Source organism: Trematomus bernacchii, unplaced genomic scaffold, assembly GCF_902827165.1.
Source record: "Trematomus bernacchii unplaced genomic scaffold, fTreBer1.1, whole genome shotgun sequence".
NCBI classification, from domain to species: Eukaryota; Metazoa; Chordata; class Actinopteri; order Perciformes; family Nototheniidae; genus Trematomus; species Trematomus bernacchii.
In genome coordinates, this window is record NW_022987582.1 from 1,916,368 (window position 1) to 1,937,653 (window position 21,286).

The 21,286-nt window shown below is 42.4% G+C and overlaps 1 protein-coding gene across 2 annotated transcripts; it reads right to left on the minus strand.

The window, feature by feature from the left end:
* Positions 1-635: 635 nt before the first annotated feature.
* Positions 636-21,286, minus strand: chrnb2 (cholinergic receptor, nicotinic, beta 2). 2 transcript variants are annotated; one of them, XM_034127192.1, is made up of 6 exons: positions 21,019-21,286; positions 10,976-11,121; positions 10,225-10,269; positions 8,424-8,533; positions 5,412-6,537; positions 636-2,915 (listed from the first exon to the last, which is right to left on the minus strand). In XM_034127192.1, the coding sequence occupies exons 1-6, from the start codon at positions 21,065-21,067 to the stop codon at positions 2,763-2,765; spliced, it is 1,629 nt and encodes a 542-aa protein (XP_033983083.1). In that variant the 5' UTR covers positions 21,068-21,286; the 3' UTR covers positions 636-2,762. The 2 variants fall into 2 exon arrangements, with proteins under 2 accessions (XP_033983083.1, XP_033983084.1); XM_034127193.1 differs by lacking the exon at positions 21,019-21,286 and adding an exon at positions 11,341-11,420.

Below are 21,286 nucleotides of genomic sequence, written 5' to 3' on the forward strand. Positions count from 1 at the left end.
TGGGCCCTACACCCATCATTGTTTAAAAACCCTGCTTCCTAGAAGAAAGAAAGCACTAAAGGAGTGTGAAGGTGTGTGTGTGCGTGTGTGTGCGTGTGTGTGTGTGTGAGTGTGTGTGTATGTGTGTGAATGTGTGTGAGTGTGTGCGTGTGTGTGTGTGTGTGTGTGTGTGCGTGTGTGTATGTGTGTGTGAGTGTGTGTATGTGTGTGTGAGTGTGTGTGTGTGTGTGTATGTGTGTGTGCGTGTGTGTATGTGTGTGTGTGTGTGAGTGTGTGTATGTGTGTGCGTGTGTGTGTGTATGTGTATGTGTGTATGTGTGAGTGTGTGTGTGAGTGTGTGTGCGTGTGTGTGAGTGTGTGTATGTGTGTGTGTATGTGTGTGTGTATGAGTGTGTGTATGTGTGTGTATGAGTGTGCGTGTGTGTGTGTGTGTGTGTGTGTGTGTGTGTGTGAGTATATGAAAAGGAAGTTACCAGCCTGGACATCAGAAAGCCAGGAAACGTCTCTTTCTTCCTTTCTATCCTGTGGTATATGATTGAGAGGAAGTTTGAGTAATACACTTAATTACAGACTACAGGGTATGTTTGAGTGTGTTGGAGAGAGAGAAAGAAAACATGGCACACACACACACACACTTTGATTAATCTGAACCTACGACCTTTATTGGACTGGTTAAGGTGTGCACAGGAGCAGATTTGAGTCAGGAAGGAGAAGGGTGAAATATGGGGGAGCATGATGAGAGAGGAAGTGAGAAGAAATGAAGGAGAGTGGAAAGGTCAAAGAGAGAGAGAGAGTGGACAGCAACACTTTGTCCCTGTGGAGCCATGCAGGCTACAGTTTTCACAGGTCTCTGATAGGCTTTTCACACTTGTTCGGGATCTGTCAGGAATCCCCCCCCCAGGGTAATCCCATCCTCTAGAGACAGAAAGAGAGAGCTCCCAGTCCCGAACAGAGCTGAGCTGCAGACTTGGCCACGCAACCGTTAAAAGCCGAGGAATCTTGCAGCAAGTGACTGAGGATTAGACAGCATTTCTACAGAGTTTATAGTGGCTTTTCCATGGTGTAACAATACTAACAGTCTTTTGTCTCCGCCTATCCCTCTTTATTCCTCCTCGCTATCTGGATTGCGCTTGCTTGGTGATGTTATCCTGTTTTTATTCAGTCTGCAACCTTATTATATCGTCAAAAACATTTGCAATATTACATATCTGTTCTTCTTCATCCTGCATCTGCAACTTATTGCCTAGTGCGACTGCCTCAGCTTTGGCCCTCTTGTCATTTGTCTCTTGTTTATTGAAATTTTAATTCACCCCCCCCCACTCCCTGCATGCCTGAAAAGGCCTTTTGCGTCTCGCTTGGTTGTAAGGGAACATGGGAAGATTGTGGGAGTAAGAAGAATCAGTCAGTCCGTGATGAAAAGGAAAACTACTGTAGTGAATAGAGATAGTAGGTAACCATTATTCTAATTGGACTAAATGTCAGAAATGTGTTTGTCCATGGAAGACCAGATAGAGGAGAGTAAACTGGAGAGAGGTTGCCAGATATAAATAGAAAGGAGGGGAAGACACACATACAGTTTATCTTCTGAACATGGAATCTGGCAGATGTGATGCATCGGGATGTGGGGCACGCATACATACACACGCGCATACATATGCTCAGAACATTACATACTGAAATATGAAATGACATATTAATACACATAATAGCTTCATTTCCATGATAGAATTCCCTTTCTTCAATCAATATAATTTGATTTACACGTTACTTTTTCAAACACTGATATTTGCTCCATCTCTACTGAGCTCGGGAAACTCCATCTCAGGGAAATCATGCTCCACTGTCCATCATAGAGGTGGTCCTGTCCACCATCTTGGCCACAGTTTCTCTGCAGCTGAACTCATCTCATAGCAGCTGGGCTCCCTGGCTCCTGCTGTCTTCTACTTCATGTGCATAACTCTGGCCATGCATCTATTACTTTATCCTCTCACTGAATAATGCAACCTCACTCTGTCTTTAATTAAAGTCCCCTCTCTGTATTATCCTAAAACTGTTGCTTGTACACATGTTGTGTTTGTGTGCGCACCACAGGCTGTGTAGTACAGTTTGTATCACATTCTTGTTTAATCTATACAATCATACAACACACCTTATCCTCTGTATCAGCATTTCACCCTTGCATCAGCTAACACATAGAGAAATTGTAATAATATATTACTAATGCTATACTGTGGTAATCTGCTATGCTATGGTAAAATATACTGAATCAGTTCTGTAGTGACTTCAAAAAAGAAAATAAACCTTTAAGAACCTTGATATGAACCATCCTTCCCTTTCTGATTAGCTCCCTCTGACATCAGTCAATGTTGAGAATGCGTAATGTCATAGTTGAAGGAGGGCATGTCGTGTGTCGATAAGCAGACAGTTTCGAGAAGAAAGTGTTAATAAGCTGGCGTAAGGTTCAACGAGGAGTACATCCTCTCTCCATAACTGAGTGGAGAGGAGAGCAGGGAGGGACCTTTCCAGCAGAAAAGGGAGGTCAGTCCATTAAACATCCGGCCTAAAAACTGCAGGTAAGAGTATGATTGTGTCTTCCTTGTTCGTTGCAAAAACGTTACTATAAAGGTAATGGGCGTGATTGCTGTTCAGTTCTAGTCCTGGTTTTTCAGTTCAAAAGACACAATAAAACCCAGACCACTCAGCCCCGCCCCCCCAGCCCCACCTCTGGCTGTCAGGTGGGCGTGTCCTCGGCCTGCAGACGGTCAGCCTGGCGAGCTGGTGATGGTCTTGACTGTGTAATTCTGGTAGAGCGGCTGAGTGAACATGCCCAGCGTGCCGAACACACACACAAACACGAAGATCCACAGGAAGAGGCGGTCAATCACCATGGCAACGTACTTCCAGTCCTCGCTCACCTGTGGATACAGAGGAACAAAAGAGGTCAGGAGGGGGTGGAGAAACAGATTAAAAGGAGTAGAAACCCACCGCTCACTCTCTAACTCCCCCCCCCCCCCCCCTGTCTCTCCCTATGCAGAGGGTTAATGGAGGTGAGGGGTTAATGTGAGCCGAGCTGAGAGAGTGATGGAGGGCAGAAAGAAAGGGGGCTGACACTCAAACCCCTGAGATGATGACTTGGAGGAGGAGGAGGGGGAGGGTAAACTGAGGCAGGAGAAGGTGTTTTTATATAAAGCAGTTCGCATGGCAACGGGATGGTAACGATGTGGATGACGGACAGAATAACGGAGGATTATTATTTCCCATGTCGGCTTCTTTCATTCAGGGCTGGTCCCCTAAGATGTCTTGAGGATAAGAGATAAACCGTTGTGGTTCCTCCATTCCTGCACTTCTCCAGTTGTACTTCTTCTCTATGCACACGTCATGCCGCCGCTGCTATAATTACATGTCTGTGTTGAATATTCAGAGAGATATGATTACGTCATCAGATCTGTCTCCTTTGCTTATGCTCTGGTGTATTCCCCCATGCGTTTAAAATGGCAGAGCTGCTCCGCTTTATCGTCCCTATAACTTGATACCCTGAAAGGACAAATCTGTGCGGCTCATGATGCTTTTAATGGCTTGTAATGTAAGTAGAATCATTTATGCTATGATTTTATCCACAAAGAGACAAGATAATATATTTGTTTTAAAATGGAGAGCAGCCCAAGTGATACATTAGCAGTCTGGTAACTGTTTATTACAGCAGGTATATCTGTATAAGAGTGTGTTGGCAAGAAATTGCAAAGCTGTAAATTACAGCAATAAAGGATTTATTGGCCTCGCCATCACTTTGTGTTTTTGTGTTTCACTTAAATAATCTAGTTAAACATTTTTTTAATGTGTTTAGTTATTTAAGCTTACATTCATAGGGCTCTTTTTTAGGACAACTTGGACACAGAGCAAAAAGCTGACATTATTGGATCATAAAATTGATTTAGTGAACGTATTAGCTAACTGTTGCTTATTTGCAAATCCAGCAGTCATGGCACCACATTAGCATTTTTGTTTCTGGCTACCTGACAACATTTAGTACAATATTCAATCATAGCTCTGTTTTAGTTTATACAAACCAGGAATATCTGTCTCTTTAGCTGCTAAATGCTCCACTGTGTTCATCAGCTAATCACTAACTGTGCCTGTCTGTGTTAATGAGGATGTTTTGTCTGTTGTGCTTCAGCTGCCTCACAAATGATTGCAGGTCTGTCCAGGGCTCTCACAGTAGAGCGGTAATGTATCAGCAGAGCATGTGCTCCAGTATACTTACTCAAAACCCTAAATACGTGTCTGTCTTTGTTCACTGCTGGGCAGGTACCAAACAGGAGTTCATCTGAATTTGTATTTGTGTTTCTGTGTGTCACAATGAAGTGGGCAAAGTGAACCAGAACAGTAAAGTGGTGAGCCGTAAAACCAAACCAGTGAGCTAATAATATAAAGCTGAGGAGAAATGCAGTCAGGTGATAAATCTCTGAGTGTTTGTGACTACGAGCAACAGCTTTTACATTAAACAGTCACTAATTCAAGTTTCTTATTGTCATGTGTGCATTCTTAGTATGATCAAATGTATTAGAGGAGCATATAATTAATCAAACTTGAATTAAAGACAACTGTTATATTTAATTTACTGTCAATTCTGATTAACTTTTATTAGTACTGTATCTGTAGTAAAGCTTTACTCTTTAAAATGTTAAAGGAGAGGTGCCCTTGTGTGTTATGAAGGTTTTTATGCATGTAAACGGTGTGCAGAGTCAAAACCCTCAAAGTACACCCGATAGCGAGTAAAACTCTAACACAGAAAATACCTCCCCAAAACGCCTCGTTGGAGATACGTCATTGTCCATTTGATTCTTCCGGGTACGGCATGATGTCGTACCCGCAACCTTTTTCTTACTCAATATCAAGCCACACTTATTGTTTTTACTTCGGCTGTGAGTTTGTGTGTGCTCAGGATGAGTTTGGCTGTGTTTCGCTGTGTATCCTAAACAAGGAAACCACACCTCCACGGAGCTCAGCGCGATTCACAACGTCCCGACCAATCAGAGCACACTGTGCTCACAGGGAGGGTGGGGGCTGGAGCTATTGGAGCTCCAACGAGCCGTTAAAGGCAGAGAGTGAAATTCAGTGAATACACGTAGTTTACAGAGATGCTGTATGAGGAACCAATGTGAGTTTGGAAAAATGCACAGGATAAATCTATTTTAGTTTACCTCAACAATGGAATTATGATCAGTGGAAATGGCCATGACATCTCTCCTTTAACTTGGGTAATTTGAATATGTAAGAAAAATAAATCTCAGCCAAGACAGTTATGATCCTTTATATCACTGATCTGATTGTTACTAGTCTAGTACTGGTCGAGGCAACAGAGATGACCACTGTGATGCTGTAAATGGTAACAAACAGAATATGATACTCACACTCTGATCATCATCCTCACTCCTCATGTGGTTGGCGATGAAGCGAACCCCTTCCACGGCCTCCTCGAAGCCCGGACAGGCTTGAGCCAGCAGGGTCTGAGTCAGAGCAGGTCCTCCAGCTGCGTGCTTCCCCCGGGGCACGTTTCCAGCGCCCCCCTCCCGGCTCTCCCTCACCCTGTTCAGACCATCCATGGACCCTCCTGCTCCTCCCAGATCCCCTCCGAACTGTTTAACAGACGCCCGGTTCACATAGCAGGTACAAGGCTCACTGTCCTCCTTGCTGAACACCCCTGTGGAGGTCCCCCCTCCGCTCCCCCCAGTGTTGCCCAGCCCGAGCCCCACCATCAGGGCCCCTGCTTCCCCACTGCGCCCCCCCTCCTTCTGCTCCTGGACCCGTCTTCTCTGGCGCAGCCGCTGGCGCTCACAGCTGTTCCTGGGCTGCCGCATGAAGAGCAAAGCAGGGAGCTTGTTGAGGAACACCAGTTTAACCCAGGGGGGCATGGTGTGCGTGGTGGGGGAGCGGTGGTGCACATTGAGCACACACACGCTGGTGACGATAGAGAAAGTCACGAGGACCATAGTGAACATTAAGTACTTCCCCACCAGAGGGACGTCTAGAGAAGTGGGGGGGACGATCTTGGAGATCAGCAGCAGGAACACAGTGAGGGCGAGCAGCACGGAGATGCAGAGCGTCATCTTCTCTCCACAGTCGGAGGGCAGGTAGAACACCAGGATGGCCAGAGAGGTGATGAGCACGCACGGGATGATGAGGTTGATGGTGTAAAAAAGGGGCTTCCTGCGAATGATGAAGTCGTACGTGATGTCAACGTAGGTGGGGTCGGCCGGGTTCTCGTTTCGTCTGCCTGGCAGCGCGATGATGTCCCACTCACCGCTGGGCGTGAAGTCGTCCATGCTGGCCACGTCAGCTCGCAGCACCAGATCGATCTCGGTGCGGTCGTAGGTCCAGGAGCGGAAGCGCAGCGTGCAGTTCTGCTGGTCGAAGGGGAAGTGCTTCACCTCGATCTTACAGGCGGATTTGTAGATGGCCGGGGGCAACCAGAAGATACTGCCATCGTGGGACACCACCGCATTAGAGTAGAACGACACCTCGTACACCCCATCAGCACTGAGAGGGATGAAGATGGAGAGGAGAGAGACAGAAGAAAGTAATGTCAGACATAAAAAAAAACGTCTATTTAAAGAAACTGTAATAAGATTTTTCCCCCTAAGTCTTACGAACAGTGGAACATCACGCATCTCATTATGCAACACGGGTTCATTAAAGAGCTCCAGGACACACACACACACACACACACACACACACACACACACACACACACACACACACACACACACACACACACACACACACACACACACACACACACACACACACACACACACACACACACACACACACACACACACACACACACACACACACACACACACACACACACACACACACAGTCTAGACAGAAACACAGCTCACAGGTCACACTGGGTCGAGTAAAACGGCTCGAATTAGACACTTTGCTCAGAAGTTGGTTGAAAACATTAAAGCTGTAGATAGGGTTTCCATTTATTAAAGCATTTGAAAAGTGAACTAATTAATGATGGGAGATTTGACATTTGCAAAACCATAATTCATTATTTTTCATTGATAACACAAGACCCACCTGGCAAAGTGTACTCTCAGAAACATCCACTTTCCTCCAAATATAGATATAAAAACTAGTTGAGACTTTGGAATTAGCACCTCTAGTTTGAGTGCTAATGGTCCTGTTTACTTTAATGGGACTGAGAGGAGTTCCAGGCAGTGAGAGGATATGGAAGATAACGTGTCGACCTGGGTTTCATGGGATTAACAGGATCATTTTATCCAGAGGTCTGCAGGTCGGGGATCTTTTAATCTTTAGTAAAGTAAGGACAGGGACAGGGAAAGAGGAGAAGGCCAAACAGATCACTGTACTCTGATAAGCTGATTAACATACTGTAGGCTGACACTCTGTTTCCATTTCATTGAGACAAGTGGTCTGCATCCATCTGCTTCAGACATGCAAGCTAATTGTAATTACGCTCAAGACTAGATTAACAACTGTGCAAAACAGGCAACATGCCATAGACTTAATCAGAACTAGATATCCCTATGTATAGTTGATATATTCTTAAGACAATTGGTGTGTATATTAATTTCCACAAATGATTCTAACAGGAGTGTAAGAATATTGACACACTCTGATGCAGTGAAGTGATATATGTTTTGTGATACTGTATTCATTTAATAAAAGTATTTTTGAAAACAAGTTTACAGGTAAAAACTTGTGACAGACTGATTCATTTTCTGTTGTGTTTGAATGTTTGATTGTGATATATGCAAATGTTGAGCTTGCTGTGCTGATGGCATAAAAAAGGGAATTCAATTTACTCAGATTTTAGGACTATGGTGTTGTGTCGTGACAGCATTTTAAAAATTATATTTAATATCCCAATATTTTGAATCGAAACCCCTATATCATGATGATTATTGTATTTCCAAATTCTTGCCAATACCTAAGCCTACAGTAGTATATGTCACACATTTTCAACAAACAAAAAACTTTAAAAAGTATGATCATGTGTAGATATGTTTAATTATTTATGTGTTGTTAAATGTATGCATCTGAACAAGTATCTGACTGTGTACAGTAGGTGCAGATAAATCCATCTTTGAAGTGTGGCCTGGAGGTAGGCTACTGTATCGTAATGTAGCATGACTGATATGATCAGATGACAGTGGACAGGTTCAGTCATGTGTGGCGGGCCTGCATATATTACACATTGATACAATAATTGATGTTCTTATCTGAAGTGACATTCAATGGCGGCAGCTGGACCAAATCAGCATAGAGTTAGCTTTAAAAAACATGATCAGTTGTCAAATGTATGTGCTTTACTTTATGAGCGTGCATGCATCTGCGAGCCTGTGTGTGTCTTCAGGATTGATGGAGGAAGGGTGAGTGAGTGACTCACTTGTTGTAGAGCACAACGTCAGGCAGCCAGATGTGTTTTGAGGGCAGCCTGACCTTCAACATCCCATCAAACTCCTCAGGGATCCAAGTCAGACGATAGTCCTGCCACTCCTGAGGGCCAATAAAAACAAAATGTTTAATAACTCATGAACCTATCACACAGCAGCAGGAGACATATTGAGAGGAGAAGGTCCCTTTGTTCGTCTTTGAGTCAGTCAGTCAGTCAGTCAGTCGGTCAATATGACGCATCACAAGCCTGGGGAACATCCTGTGCTGTGTCCCTCCATGCTTACATCATGCTTTTTTTACTATAAGTCAAAGAGAGAGATTGAAGCACTTATTCCCACCCCAACCCTGAATGATCCAGCCACAGACCAATCAGCATGATTAAAATGGCATAGGATTTTCCTGTGTGTGTGTGGGCATCGCCGCGTCCTCTGTGTAACCTTTTCTTCAAACACAGTATTATCTTGTTCTGTCTGCTGCATGTCACTCATTGACATTGAAGCCTCTGCGACCTGCAACATCTGTTTTGTCTGGCCCTTATATGTTATGGCCATGTTGGAGCATTAATGCTCATGCTAGGTCATCTGCACTAACTGTGATGCATTGTGGTTATTACCGTTTGTCTTGGCTTAGGACAGCTGTCCTTGGCTCCCCTGCTTACAGATAGCGGGGGAACCATACAGCACTGATGGCTATTCTACGCTCTGTTACATGCCATCAATCCTAACTTAGGACCAGGTGTATGTACATGAACATATGACAGAAAAATGCATAAAGCTATAAATAATCAAATTAAAATCCAGGATCCGCAAGGGTAACAATAAACACAGATGCCTGTTTGGGGAAATGTTCATATACTGTAGATCTAAATATACCCCCAAATTAAACACACGGCTGTGTAACATGTTCTGGCACCTGCCCTCAAAGCAAGCACATATGTTGACGTTGTGTGGGTCAATGCATTTGTATATCTAGTGTGTAAATGTGAACACCTACATGCTTTACCATGTTTCAGGCCTCAGCTGTAAGCATAGGAGAGCCAGCCATGTAGAAGAGGGTAGCAGCTCAACGAGGGCCACATTACTCACAGTGGTAGGTAAGCATAAACTGTCAAATTCACCAGCTGAGAAACAAGGGTTCAGTATTTGTGTTGAGTTTTTTTGCTCATGTGGTCATAATAACTTCTGATATTTCTCACGTCAGGTTTTTGGAGGAGGTGTTTTGTTAGATGCCTCTGCCACTATCGGACACTAGCTGCTGCTACACACGAGGGGAACAGGATTAGACGCTGCACATCCACAAACAGTGAAACATATAGAGTGGGGGGTGCATCTGTCCCCTCCAGCAACTGTACCACTTCTCATTTGCTATGGTCTACTGGTGCTATAACACTGTGGTCTATGATTATATAATGTAAATCAACATGCTAACTTTTGTTATATTAGAAAGGGAATATTAGTCCAAACACCATCCGCATCCCTTGTGGTGTGTGATGAACTTCCTCTGACCTGGCAGTAAAACTGTGATATTTAAGGTCTAGCATCGAAAAATCAAATATTTAATGCATGGCTCTGTCTTTTTGATACGGACTATTAGTCAGTGACCGACATGATACATGTTTGCTTATTCAGCCATCTTTATTCTGGTTTCTCCCCTAGAACGGTGGCCCTACATTACCATGACAAGGCCTACAATTTCATTTTCTATCTGCTATAGGGTATTTTCCCTCTTTATAGCACGGTGTTTACTTTATAAGGACATTATTGCAAGATGAAGAGAAGAGTGGGAAGTCTCACCTGTGTGAGCCAGACATTGGTGGTCATCACCTGCTCTCGTTCATGCTGCAGAAAGAGAAGAAATATACATTACAAAATGTATCAAATGGGTACGTCACTGATTCAGCACTTCCGAAAAGATACAATGATACAGGACGTGCGTAAAATAAAAAAAGGAATCAACTTGTTTTTAGCAAAGCCGAGGTATCGTGACCTTAAGTCAATATAGGTTGAGACAAGTATGCAAAATACCAGCTTAAAGGGTCTCTATATTGCTTGATAATCGCCTATCTATTCCTAACTCCTGATCCCCAGTTTATAAAACTTTCTGCAAAAAGAACTTCAATCCCAATAATGACATCACTAAATAGGGTTGTTACTCGTAAGATTATGTATATGTTTTGTATTGCTACTTGTGTATAAGATCGAAATACTTCTTCCACAACTGGTTGTTTTCCTGTCATTATAAAATATATTCTCAGAATGCCATTATCACACTGACTCGATGTTTCCTTAGAGTTCCATCATTAGACAACCTAATTCTTGAACCACGAGACACAAATACAAACCATCAGTTTAAGTAAAATGATCCAGCATGAACCACATGCAGTGTGTAGTGCAGTGCTTGCCCCTAACAAACACCATCTACAAAACATCATTCGGAGTTCTGCATCTTTCATGTAACCAAAATGAAAAATGATGAGTAACATCCTGGACTGCTGTGAAAGGTGCACACAGTTTGTGTTTGGGTGTGTGTAACGTGCACACTCACCACGCTGATGAGCTGGGCCAGCGACACCATCAGCTGCACGGTAACCAGCTCGGAGCCATTAGTGGCAGGACGGATCAGTTTGTTGTAGTGGGCCGGGTTTAGGAGATGCTCCACCAAGCGCTCCTCTGTGTCTGCCCCCAGGCCTCCTGTAATGAGAACACATGATCATCATCTGCCTCTATCATGAGTCAACAGTTGTGCAGCCATCTGTGTCTCTCTTGGCACTTGGCAAGATACTTTTTATCGTGTTGGATACATAGTATAACAAGCAGGGAATCAGTGTTGCTGTTGGGTTCCTGTGTTTGGCCACTGCAGGCATTGAGAGCTGGCTATCCATGTGTATGGAGAATGCAAAGCCTTTGTACCATGGCATTACTCATCACTGCCGCCTGGAGCACATCAGCACAGCTCGATACACACTTCTTACAAGATGTGACATCATAAGAATGAGTCAACCAGTCTGAATGTCTCTATCGCTATCGTTTCTGTCTTTATCGCTCTCTTCGTGCTTCTGCCCTGTCTGTTTTTATTCTCCTCTGCTGTGTTACACTTCTTTCCAACTGCCAGTCTTTTGTAGCTTTGGGTTATTTTCACTTCATCTCTCACTTCCCTTCCCCTGTCTTCCCCCCTCCGTCCCTCCCCCTGTCCTCCTTCTGTAGCAGACTGTATCAGTGTGAGTGGTTGGGTTCAGGCAGAGCTGTCACAACAGCACACAGGAGGGGAGGTGTTTCACTGAGAGACACGACGCATGGAGAAAAACAACTGTTCTGCACCTCCTCCTTCCTGCCTCTCTCTCCGCTACTCACTCCCTGCCTCTCTGGCATCTGCTCGCTGCTCAGCTGCCTCTTTCCCTTTTCACAATTCCCTCACACGTTGCCCCTGAAGACAAACACAGGCTGTTAACTTGGTACCAAGGATGTCATGTTTAAACTTGCTATTTTAGAGGCTATTAACGGGGCGGGAAAACAAACAAGTAAAAGCGAATGTGAGTAAGATTAACACAGTTATTTTGATGTTCACAATTTCACAATTCAGACAATTCAAACACAAACAAAGACTATAACAGAAAAGAAAAAAAACAATTCAAAAGGGGAAAAGGGAACACATAATATAGAATAAAATACAAAGACCTAAACAGATCCTAGACAACTCCTTCTTAACCTTTATTTACCTCTATTATATGCATAATATGCACAAAAAGAACACTTAATTGTCTATATTAACAATTGGTACACCAAAGAAAATGCTAATTTATTCTATTGTATACAATGGTAACATTATTATTTATAATTTATATATAATTGGGTTTGGACTAAACAAGCAATTATAACACATTATCTAAGGCTTTTGGAAATTCTGATTAGTATTTACAAATGACCAAATAAGAAATTGATTATTAATATAATCAAAAAAGAACATGAAGATTTTGAAATAAAAAAAACTAAGGATTTGATGCCATAATGATGTAAAAATATGGAATAGCCCTTTAAATTTGAAATGAAAAACTTTAAACATGCTCAACTATCTTTCCTGTTTTTCACCTTTTCCCTCTGAATGTGTTTCTGAGCTCCTGTGACACCCGCCAACCCGCCAACCCCCCCCCCCCCCCCCCCCCCCCCCTCTGGCCCTGTAGCACTGCTGTGTTCACTGAGCAGGAATGATAGCCTCTGTCTCTGGATCAATGATGACTCTATCCATGCCCCGTAAACTAAAAACGCAATTTCTCGCTCCCCCCCCCCCCCCTTTTTTTTCTAATCTCCAATTCCTTCCTCTGTCCCATCTTTTCCGTCTCGTTTGCTTTTACATCGTCTCTGTCTCTCCATCATCCGAGCAAAAACGTATTTTCTTCTCACTCCCCTGACTGTCTCCCTCGCTCTCCTCCCTCCTGTTATCTCCATCTCCGTGTCGCTGACAGCCACTGTCCATTTATTGCCCCTTCTCGCACTAATCCACCATCATCAATACACATCCTGTCAGCACGTGTGTGTAGCACTCTGGTTGTTTATTGTGCACAGGCGCCAGTTACTTTTATTCATATGTGTGTGTCTTTTTGTGTGCAGATATTCATGAGGGAAATAAACACTACTGTCTGTGCCTGAACCATATGAGTAATGTATATTATTCCCAGAAACCCAAGGCAATAACACAGAGACAGAAAGCTAATACAGTTCACTTCAACAATGATGAAGCAGAAATGGCCTACAACTGCCATACTCATAATGTAAATGGAAGTTTCATACTCAAAACGATTATATGAAATGTTGAAAAGTATTGCCCAATTGTCAAATTGATATTCAGTTTTTGTTCTTTGAAACACAGCATTCATTTCAGCATTCGTGCAAAACGTGACTATACATTTCTACAGGCCAACGAACAATTGTTTGATTTTTAATAGCTACAAATATATTTATATATATTCTTAGAAGGTGTTAACATTGTGACCAAGGCTGTTCAAATGTTTGAATAGTCTCAATGTTACTGCATCAACTCCTGCCTTTACTAGAATAAAAGACTGGAATTTGAATCCCACCACATGACTGTTGACGCAGTCTTGGTTAACAAATGCAATCTCCTCATACTTTCGGCTTAATTTCCTATAAAGTATTTGCATGCATGGGCTCAGGATGAAAGTCTAGACTAATATTTTACGACACTGAGACAAATTAGAGACTAAAAGAGAGAGCTTTTCTGGTTTATTCTTATCTCAACAACACTGATAAAAATAAGCACACACTCTAGTCTGATCACTGCACGAACATGTTGGTGTTCATCCTCAGCCCTCACTGATGCTTCTAAACACAGACTGATCTTTCTCCGTCTCCACATACGACACGCTGCCATGCTAAAGGCTGAGATGAGAGGTTGTAATGTTGCTGGTAGCTCAGGTTGTATTCTGGTGGTTTTCCAGTGCAAATATTGCAAACTTAATGTGACACTATGAATATTTCAGCAGGGCTCCCCATTAGACCCTGGAGCGACAGAAGTTACACACCACCACGCACATACCACACAGAGCAGGAGCAGACGAGATGGTAACCACGCTCAGAGTCTGATCGCTTTTACAGTCATTGATCTTAGTGTGCTGATCGACCTTTGAAAAATGTGTACGTGTTATTCCTAGTTTCTGGAGGAGTGCTGCAAAATCATATCAAATCATCAATCGTTACATTAAACAGCACATTGATTTACAGAGCTACTTAGCCAGAGTCCGCACACGCTGTAAAGACAAATGTGGAGAAAATGAGGGCGAAGCGAGAGCTAAATTGAATAATCCAGCTAAGACTATTACAGCGATGATCTCTATTTATACAGCTCACTCAAATGAGAAAAGGTTAGAGCGATAGTAGGGTCCCTTTCTGGTCTGCGCTCTGCCAAAAAGGCTTTTTGGCTGCAGATGGGACCTTTCATGCTGAAATATTCTTAAATCAATAATGGAGAGATCAATTGATCGCCTGGCAACACACAATTGGCTCTGTAGTGCCCATATAACTGAGATATTAATATTGATCCTTCCTCCAGCCGCAATATCAGAGCACTGCAAAGACAAAGCCATCCTACTGTGAACTAACTGAGGCCAGAAGAAGCTTTATTGTCGCCAGATTCGACAAGCTTCAGTCTGTCAAAATGTGGCTGAATTAGTTGTACTTTTTGAGTTGCTAATAATGGACATTTTACAACAATGCCCCTAACCAATTATTTGTACACATCTACTATCCTTTCAATAATATCAGTTACTGATACCCATATAAACTTTATCACAAAATCCTTACTGTATATAAAGTCAGATTTGATGTTGTATTTAAAGAAATGAAATGCAGATAGATTCTTCCATCACTATATTTTATAGGTTAAAAGCCTGATTCCACAAATACAATCATTTTTTAGAGAAATGTTGGAGCTGAAACAAGTGTATTAATGTATTAGTTGATAAAAAAAAAGTCATTGTTGACCATTCAGTAGTCTAATACAAATGTTATCAAATGGCTCAACTTTCATTTACATTACTTAAAGGTGGGGTAGGTAATTTTGGAGAAACCAGCTCGAGTGCGCTAGAATTTGAAAATACACAGCCGGAAGAAATCTGCTACTTCCTTACAGAGCCCCTCCTCCAACACACACGAACACGCACATGACCAATGAGGGCACGAGATAAGTTTGTGCACAGATGGAAGGCTGACAGGCAGGTAGGCCATCCAGTTATTTTAAGCGGGCCGGCTAAAATGATTGGTCGTGCTTTTTACAGTATTACGGCTTCCACAGATGACATTTCTTTATGGATTTTTTGTCAAAGCACTTAAGATATTCATTGCTATCGGGATGTTAAGAGCATTCCATGGAATATAACAAAAAGTGTATCTCGAGCCGGTTTCTCAAACTTACCTACCCCACCTTTAAATTATTCTTTTGAAAAGTGAAAAAAACATATTTTTGTGGAATGTACCACATTGAATATGAACTAACAATAGCCTATTTCACAAAAAACGTTGAAAAATAAATATGAGCCACAAGATGGAAGAAGGACAGCCTATCAAGACGTTTTAAGTTTACGAGGTAGGCTACACCTGAATGCATCATGTTGTGTCCCACAAGTTGACCGTACAAAGCGATTTAGACGTGCTATCAGCTTTAAGTGGAGAGTAGTAGCAAATAATCATCATTCTCAAAACACTTTGCTCAGCGTTGCCGCGAAAACTAAAACTTCTGCAGCCTACAAACTAGGTTTCCTGTCAATGACGCGTTAGTTGTTTACCTGACTCACGTTTCTGCCATGTGTTTTTGCCACACCGGTGACATCCGGGAAGCAGGAGGCCTTTAACCGGTAAGCTAGCTGTGTTGTAGTTGTAGTGTTGTTGTTTCTGTTTGCTTATATCTGCTTTTTACATCGGGCATGCGCAATTAGGCAGGGGTGGAGATCAATAACATGCTAGGTGAATCGCATTAGCTGCTTTTTCATTCCTGATGAAAATTGAAGGCCCAGATCGATCTCTATTTTGACTTTGTGACCCTTAATCATTATGTTATGCTAACTAGTGTCAAACAACTACACTGAGACCTTTTTAATGCAAATTATCAAAGATCCATACTATTGTGCCAAGGGTTGATCCAACGATAGAATTAGATACATTTTAGATTTAACCTACAAAGGCTATTTTCTAACTCTATTCAAAAATCTCAATGTTTTCATATAAGTATTTTTTCTTATGTTTTAGTGCAGAACAAATTGCATCATAGCTTTTGCAAGTGGTTTAGAGCAGTGGTTCTCAACTGGTCAGGCCTCGGGACCCACCTTTTCCTTGGTCAATAAATCGCGACCCGAAATTTTGAACCACTAAAATCTATTCAACAAAAAATCGTGCTGTAATATATACGCTTTTCAGCATACAATATTAATTAAAGTGAAGTACAGTGCATATATCCCTTATAGACTATCCCTCCTTCACAGAACTAAAGAATGCTTTTAAAATAAAAAGGCAGACTTGGAGCCAATCCTGCAAATTCACCACACGTGAAAAACATGACATGCTGAAAACCCAACCCCAGCATGGGGGTCTGGGGGGATTGTCCCCCAGGAGATTTTTAGAAATACTAACATATAAACTAAGCATTCTGTTACACTCTGAGAAGAAAATAAATAAATACTATATTAATAATATTGTATGCCATTGTTTGTTTTTCACTTTGTTCTGACAGCTGAACTTGCTGCTCCACACAGAGAGAAGAGCAAAGAGGAGAGAGTCCGTGTGAATTACTTTAAATTGTGGGTAAGGGTAGATAGCTCCCATTGTTCTGTGACCTGTCAATCATCAAACCGGGGGTCATATCTCATTATGTGTTCATTTGTATCTGAAGTTGTACCTATGGATGTATAAAGAATAGTTCTACCGCAAAGTTATTCTCCGGCAACAATCTTGATTCTGATTGGCCAGAAGACTCGAAAAAACATCAGCAAAGATGTTTTATTAAGAAGATGATCACTACGTGACAAAAGTTTTCAAAACCGTTTATGGTCTCCGGTACTTCCACTCCAACGCCTACTGCATGCACAGCGTTAGAAAATCGGGCCTTCAAAATAAAAGTTTTACTTTTTCTTTTCTTCACTCACACATCTGCGACCCACTCGAAACAGGTCCACAACCCACTATGGACCAGTTGAGAACCACTGGTTTAGACTACTAAATAATCTACAGTTAAAACACTCTATGCTATGCAACCCTTGTACAGGTGATATGCTATTTGGTTCATTTATATTATTTACAGCCAAAGGAGCTCAGCTGTCAGATGACAGACGGTATAGCTTTCTAAAGTGGTGCATATTTCAGGGATTGCAATACATCATCTGAACTGCTTAATGCCTTTTATAACTGATGTTACCTAAGCCTTTTTTGGATGTCTATAAGTCTTGAGGCTATGTTATCACCAGGTCGGAGCCAAAAACTATTTGCCCACATACAGAGATGGAACAGTAGAGACTATAGACCATATGTGTATTTGTGTCTTATGCGTACCTTTTTGTGCAGTCTACAAAGGATTTACTGTTAATAAGCATATATTTGTCTAGTTTTAGTGCACTTTTCCAGGCACGAGTTATTTTAGATATTTTTTTGAAGTCTACTTTGGATACACGTCTACACATTCTGGCATCACAGCAACATAACTTGCCTGGGAGTAAGTCAACCTTTTTCTTGAAATTAAAACTCTTGACATTCCAAGTGACTCTTATCTTCTCTTTCTCCACTACTTAAGTTTCTATTAAACCTTGGTGCTCTCCTTCTGCTTCTGTTTAATCTCCAGGGCCACACACTGCTGTGTGCTGCTACTACCGCTGCAAATTCATTCACACAAACACACACAAACACTCACACAATCTTGCACAAATCACACAGTTTTACACATGGGATCACACACACGTTCTCACATACAAATGAAGGCCTCTGTTGTGTGACTGCTGTGCATTTCTTATCACAGATGCAGCCCCTATCCACTGATCTGATCCTGTTGCTGCTGTGTGCTGGGAGTCAGGCCAAAGAGATAGAGACAGAGGAAATGAGAGAGCGAGATAAAGGCAGAAAGTGACAGAGTGAGAGAGAGAGACAATAGGAGGGTGGTTGTAATGTGCAGGTTGAGATGCTGCAGAGATCAGTGGGCTTGAACAGTGCAGCAGAAAAGTGATGACAGGCTAAACTGAGTGAGGCGAACTTTCTAGACTGTAGCACTGCCAAGGAAATGGTTAGTTGATATTCACTAAGTGCATTCATAAAGCAGAGAAAAAAGATTATGGCACTTGCATGCACACACACAGTCACTAAAGCAACGAGGATGACTTGGCTGTGCGTCAAATACATCTGTTTTAAGATGCAGCTGATAAAAGTGGTGCTGTAAAACTAATCCAAGCACATTTTTACGTCCTTGGGTGATGAGACTCTCGCACACTGTGCTCCATATCCAGTAACCCCTGCATCAGGTCAACTCAGCACCACAGACCTGTTTATTATGCATGGCCTGCAGGGGAAATGACAGGAGACATCCCCCTCACACAGCAGGATGGCCACATCCTTGCGGCAGCATCTGAGACAGGTGGTGAAATGTCCTTGAGCGCCCTTGCACAGCCAACAAATGCGAGACTGCTTTTGTGTGCATGTCTGTGTATGTTACAGTCTTATGTAAGAAAGTATAAACAGTCAAAGTAGGGTTTTTTCTCATTCCATCACCACTACTGTGAGGGAAAAGACTTGAATCTGAGTCTGTGTGCATACAGGTTTAAGATTATGTGTTTTGTAGCGTCTCTGTATGGAACCTCTGTAAGTTAGCCCAGGTGTGCGACCATGTGCTCATTTCTTCAAACATTTGTTTGCGTGTGGATTGAGTTTACAGTCTCTGAGGCTGATGCTAATCAGATTTTCTCCCTTAAGGAGAGATGACTCATTAGTACTCCACAGTTTATGGAGCTCATAAGAGTGATATTTCATGTTGGTACCGTTTTCTACAGCATTCTTGTTTGAACTCAAAGAATGATCAACCAACAAAACATAGTGCTCGGGGGAACTGGATATTGTGAAGCAAGTTTACAGCAGCTTAATAACAAGACACCTTATTGTCCTATTAGTTTGCTCTATTTGAAGTTTGGGTTATATTTGTGACAATATTCTGTTTGGTTAAATCCTTTTTAAAGAGATCTAAAATTACTCCAGTACAATTTATATATTTGATATGTGGTATGCACTCTTTTAAGTTATTATTAGAAGGCTTTTATATCTATAAACATGTTGTCTTTTTGTACGACAATCATCAACAAAATCCAACATTAACTTAAGTATTATATTAAAATTAGAGTTTGCTCATGTAATGTTCTAGCACATAACCAGTATATGTGTACAATTATATTTGTTTGTTTACCTGTAAAACACTGTGTGTTTTTGAAAAGTGTAATTTAATCAAAAGTTATGTCATTATGACAAAAATCAAACTCCACTCTGAACTAATAAATGGCAGATTGACTGCAGGTGAAAGTGTTTTTTTACTGTATGCTGCCATTGTGAATACTCCTCTGGATGTATTGTGATGACCGTGAGTGGTGCAAAGCCCACTTTCTGGCTGTGTGTGTTTGTGTGTGTGTGTTTGTGTGTGTGTGTGTGTTGGTGACGATTATGTATATGTGCTGCAGAGAAAGCAGGAGCATGTTGTCGCCATGGGTGATGATGAACAGTTAGTCAGTGCAAGGCAGATGGCCAGGCGCGCGTGCGTGTGTGTGTGTGTGTGTGTGTGTGTGTGTGTGTGTGTGTGTGTGTGTGTGTGTGTGTGTGTGTGTGTGTGTGTGTGTGTGTGTGTGTGTGTGTGTGTGTGAAGGTGTGTTAGTGTGTGGTTATGTGTGCTGCTACACAGCCAGTAACAAACAGTATTTCCCCTTGGAGGCACTGAGCTGGCCTCTGCCCTGTCACTACTATGGATTGGCTAAAAATATGAAGGCAGCCGTAATTCAACCAATCAGCTGATGTGTTTTCCACTCTGCTACGAGCAAACACTCACTGAGCAGAAATTAACAACAAATTAGAGCCAACTTACGGAGGTAACATATGTCTGAGCACCCTAATGACTTAACGCATACCTCATTTGCTCCGAATGCAACGCAACAACAACAATGTTGTAAATAAGGCTCATCTCCTCAGTGCATGTCCTCCACAAAGACAGAAAGATAATTTATCTGCACGCTCTGCTGATTGACACATCATCTGTCCTCTGATGACAGGATGTAGAAGTTTCATTAACCTGCCCACTCAATGCAGGACCTCAGTGTTAATGAGAGAGAGAGAGAGAGGAGGGGAGTACGTGGATGATAACATAATTTCTCCCCCACCTCTCTCTCTGTCTCTAATGTATATTTAGAATGGAAAGGATAGCTGGTGCAATAGTGGATTGGTCTTTTTTTGAGTTAATGTATTGTAAATGTCATGCTTATATTCACAAAGCCTTCTATACCTGCTGTGCACGCTATTTTTAATTAATGCTCAGCCTATTAGCAGCAAAACAATGTAAATGCTTTAAAATACCCTCAGAATTAGCCATATTGTTGTTTTTTGTTGGCAAAGTGCAATGTATCCTCAAAATACATATAGCAATACTACCTAGTCCATCCAATTATAACCACATGATGTTACTTTATAAAGTAAGGCCTCTATATAAACAGCTACCCTAAATGAAAAAGATTTATTTCAGGTTGTAAACGGATAATCATGTGAGCTCATGCAGTTGCTAATGTTTGTTCAGTTTGCGCATGTGATATATAGAGTGGGCAATATTTATATCATTCCGTCGCGCTCGCTGATGAGAAAAATGGTGACACAGCAATGAAAGAGTCATTTTCTCCACGTCTGCCTCTCCTCAAGATCTAACCACTCCTTTTGTTTTCACGCTCACTCCCTCGTTACTTTGAAGAAACCTATTCCAGACCTCCTGAAAGCACGAACGCGCGGTGCTTTTGGCCCTTGAAAGGTGACGATGAACACAAAGGCGCATCGATGGAGCCATTAGACGGACAAGTTACTCACCTCCAGCAATGGCGAGGAGAGCCAGCAGCAGCAGCCAGGCGTCCATCATCGTGCGTGCGTCCGAGCCCGAAAGGTGTTCACCGCGATGGAGAGGCCACCCCAACACACCCGCAGTGATACTCCCTCCTCCTCACGACCCAAAGCCCCCCTTTCACTCTCTACCTGGCATGGTGACGTCAGGGCTCTCCATCGGTCAGCACTTCTTCGCCGGGAAAAAGAGGGGGGAAATAGAAATACCTCTGCGGGGCCAGGTGAGCTGTGCGCTGGC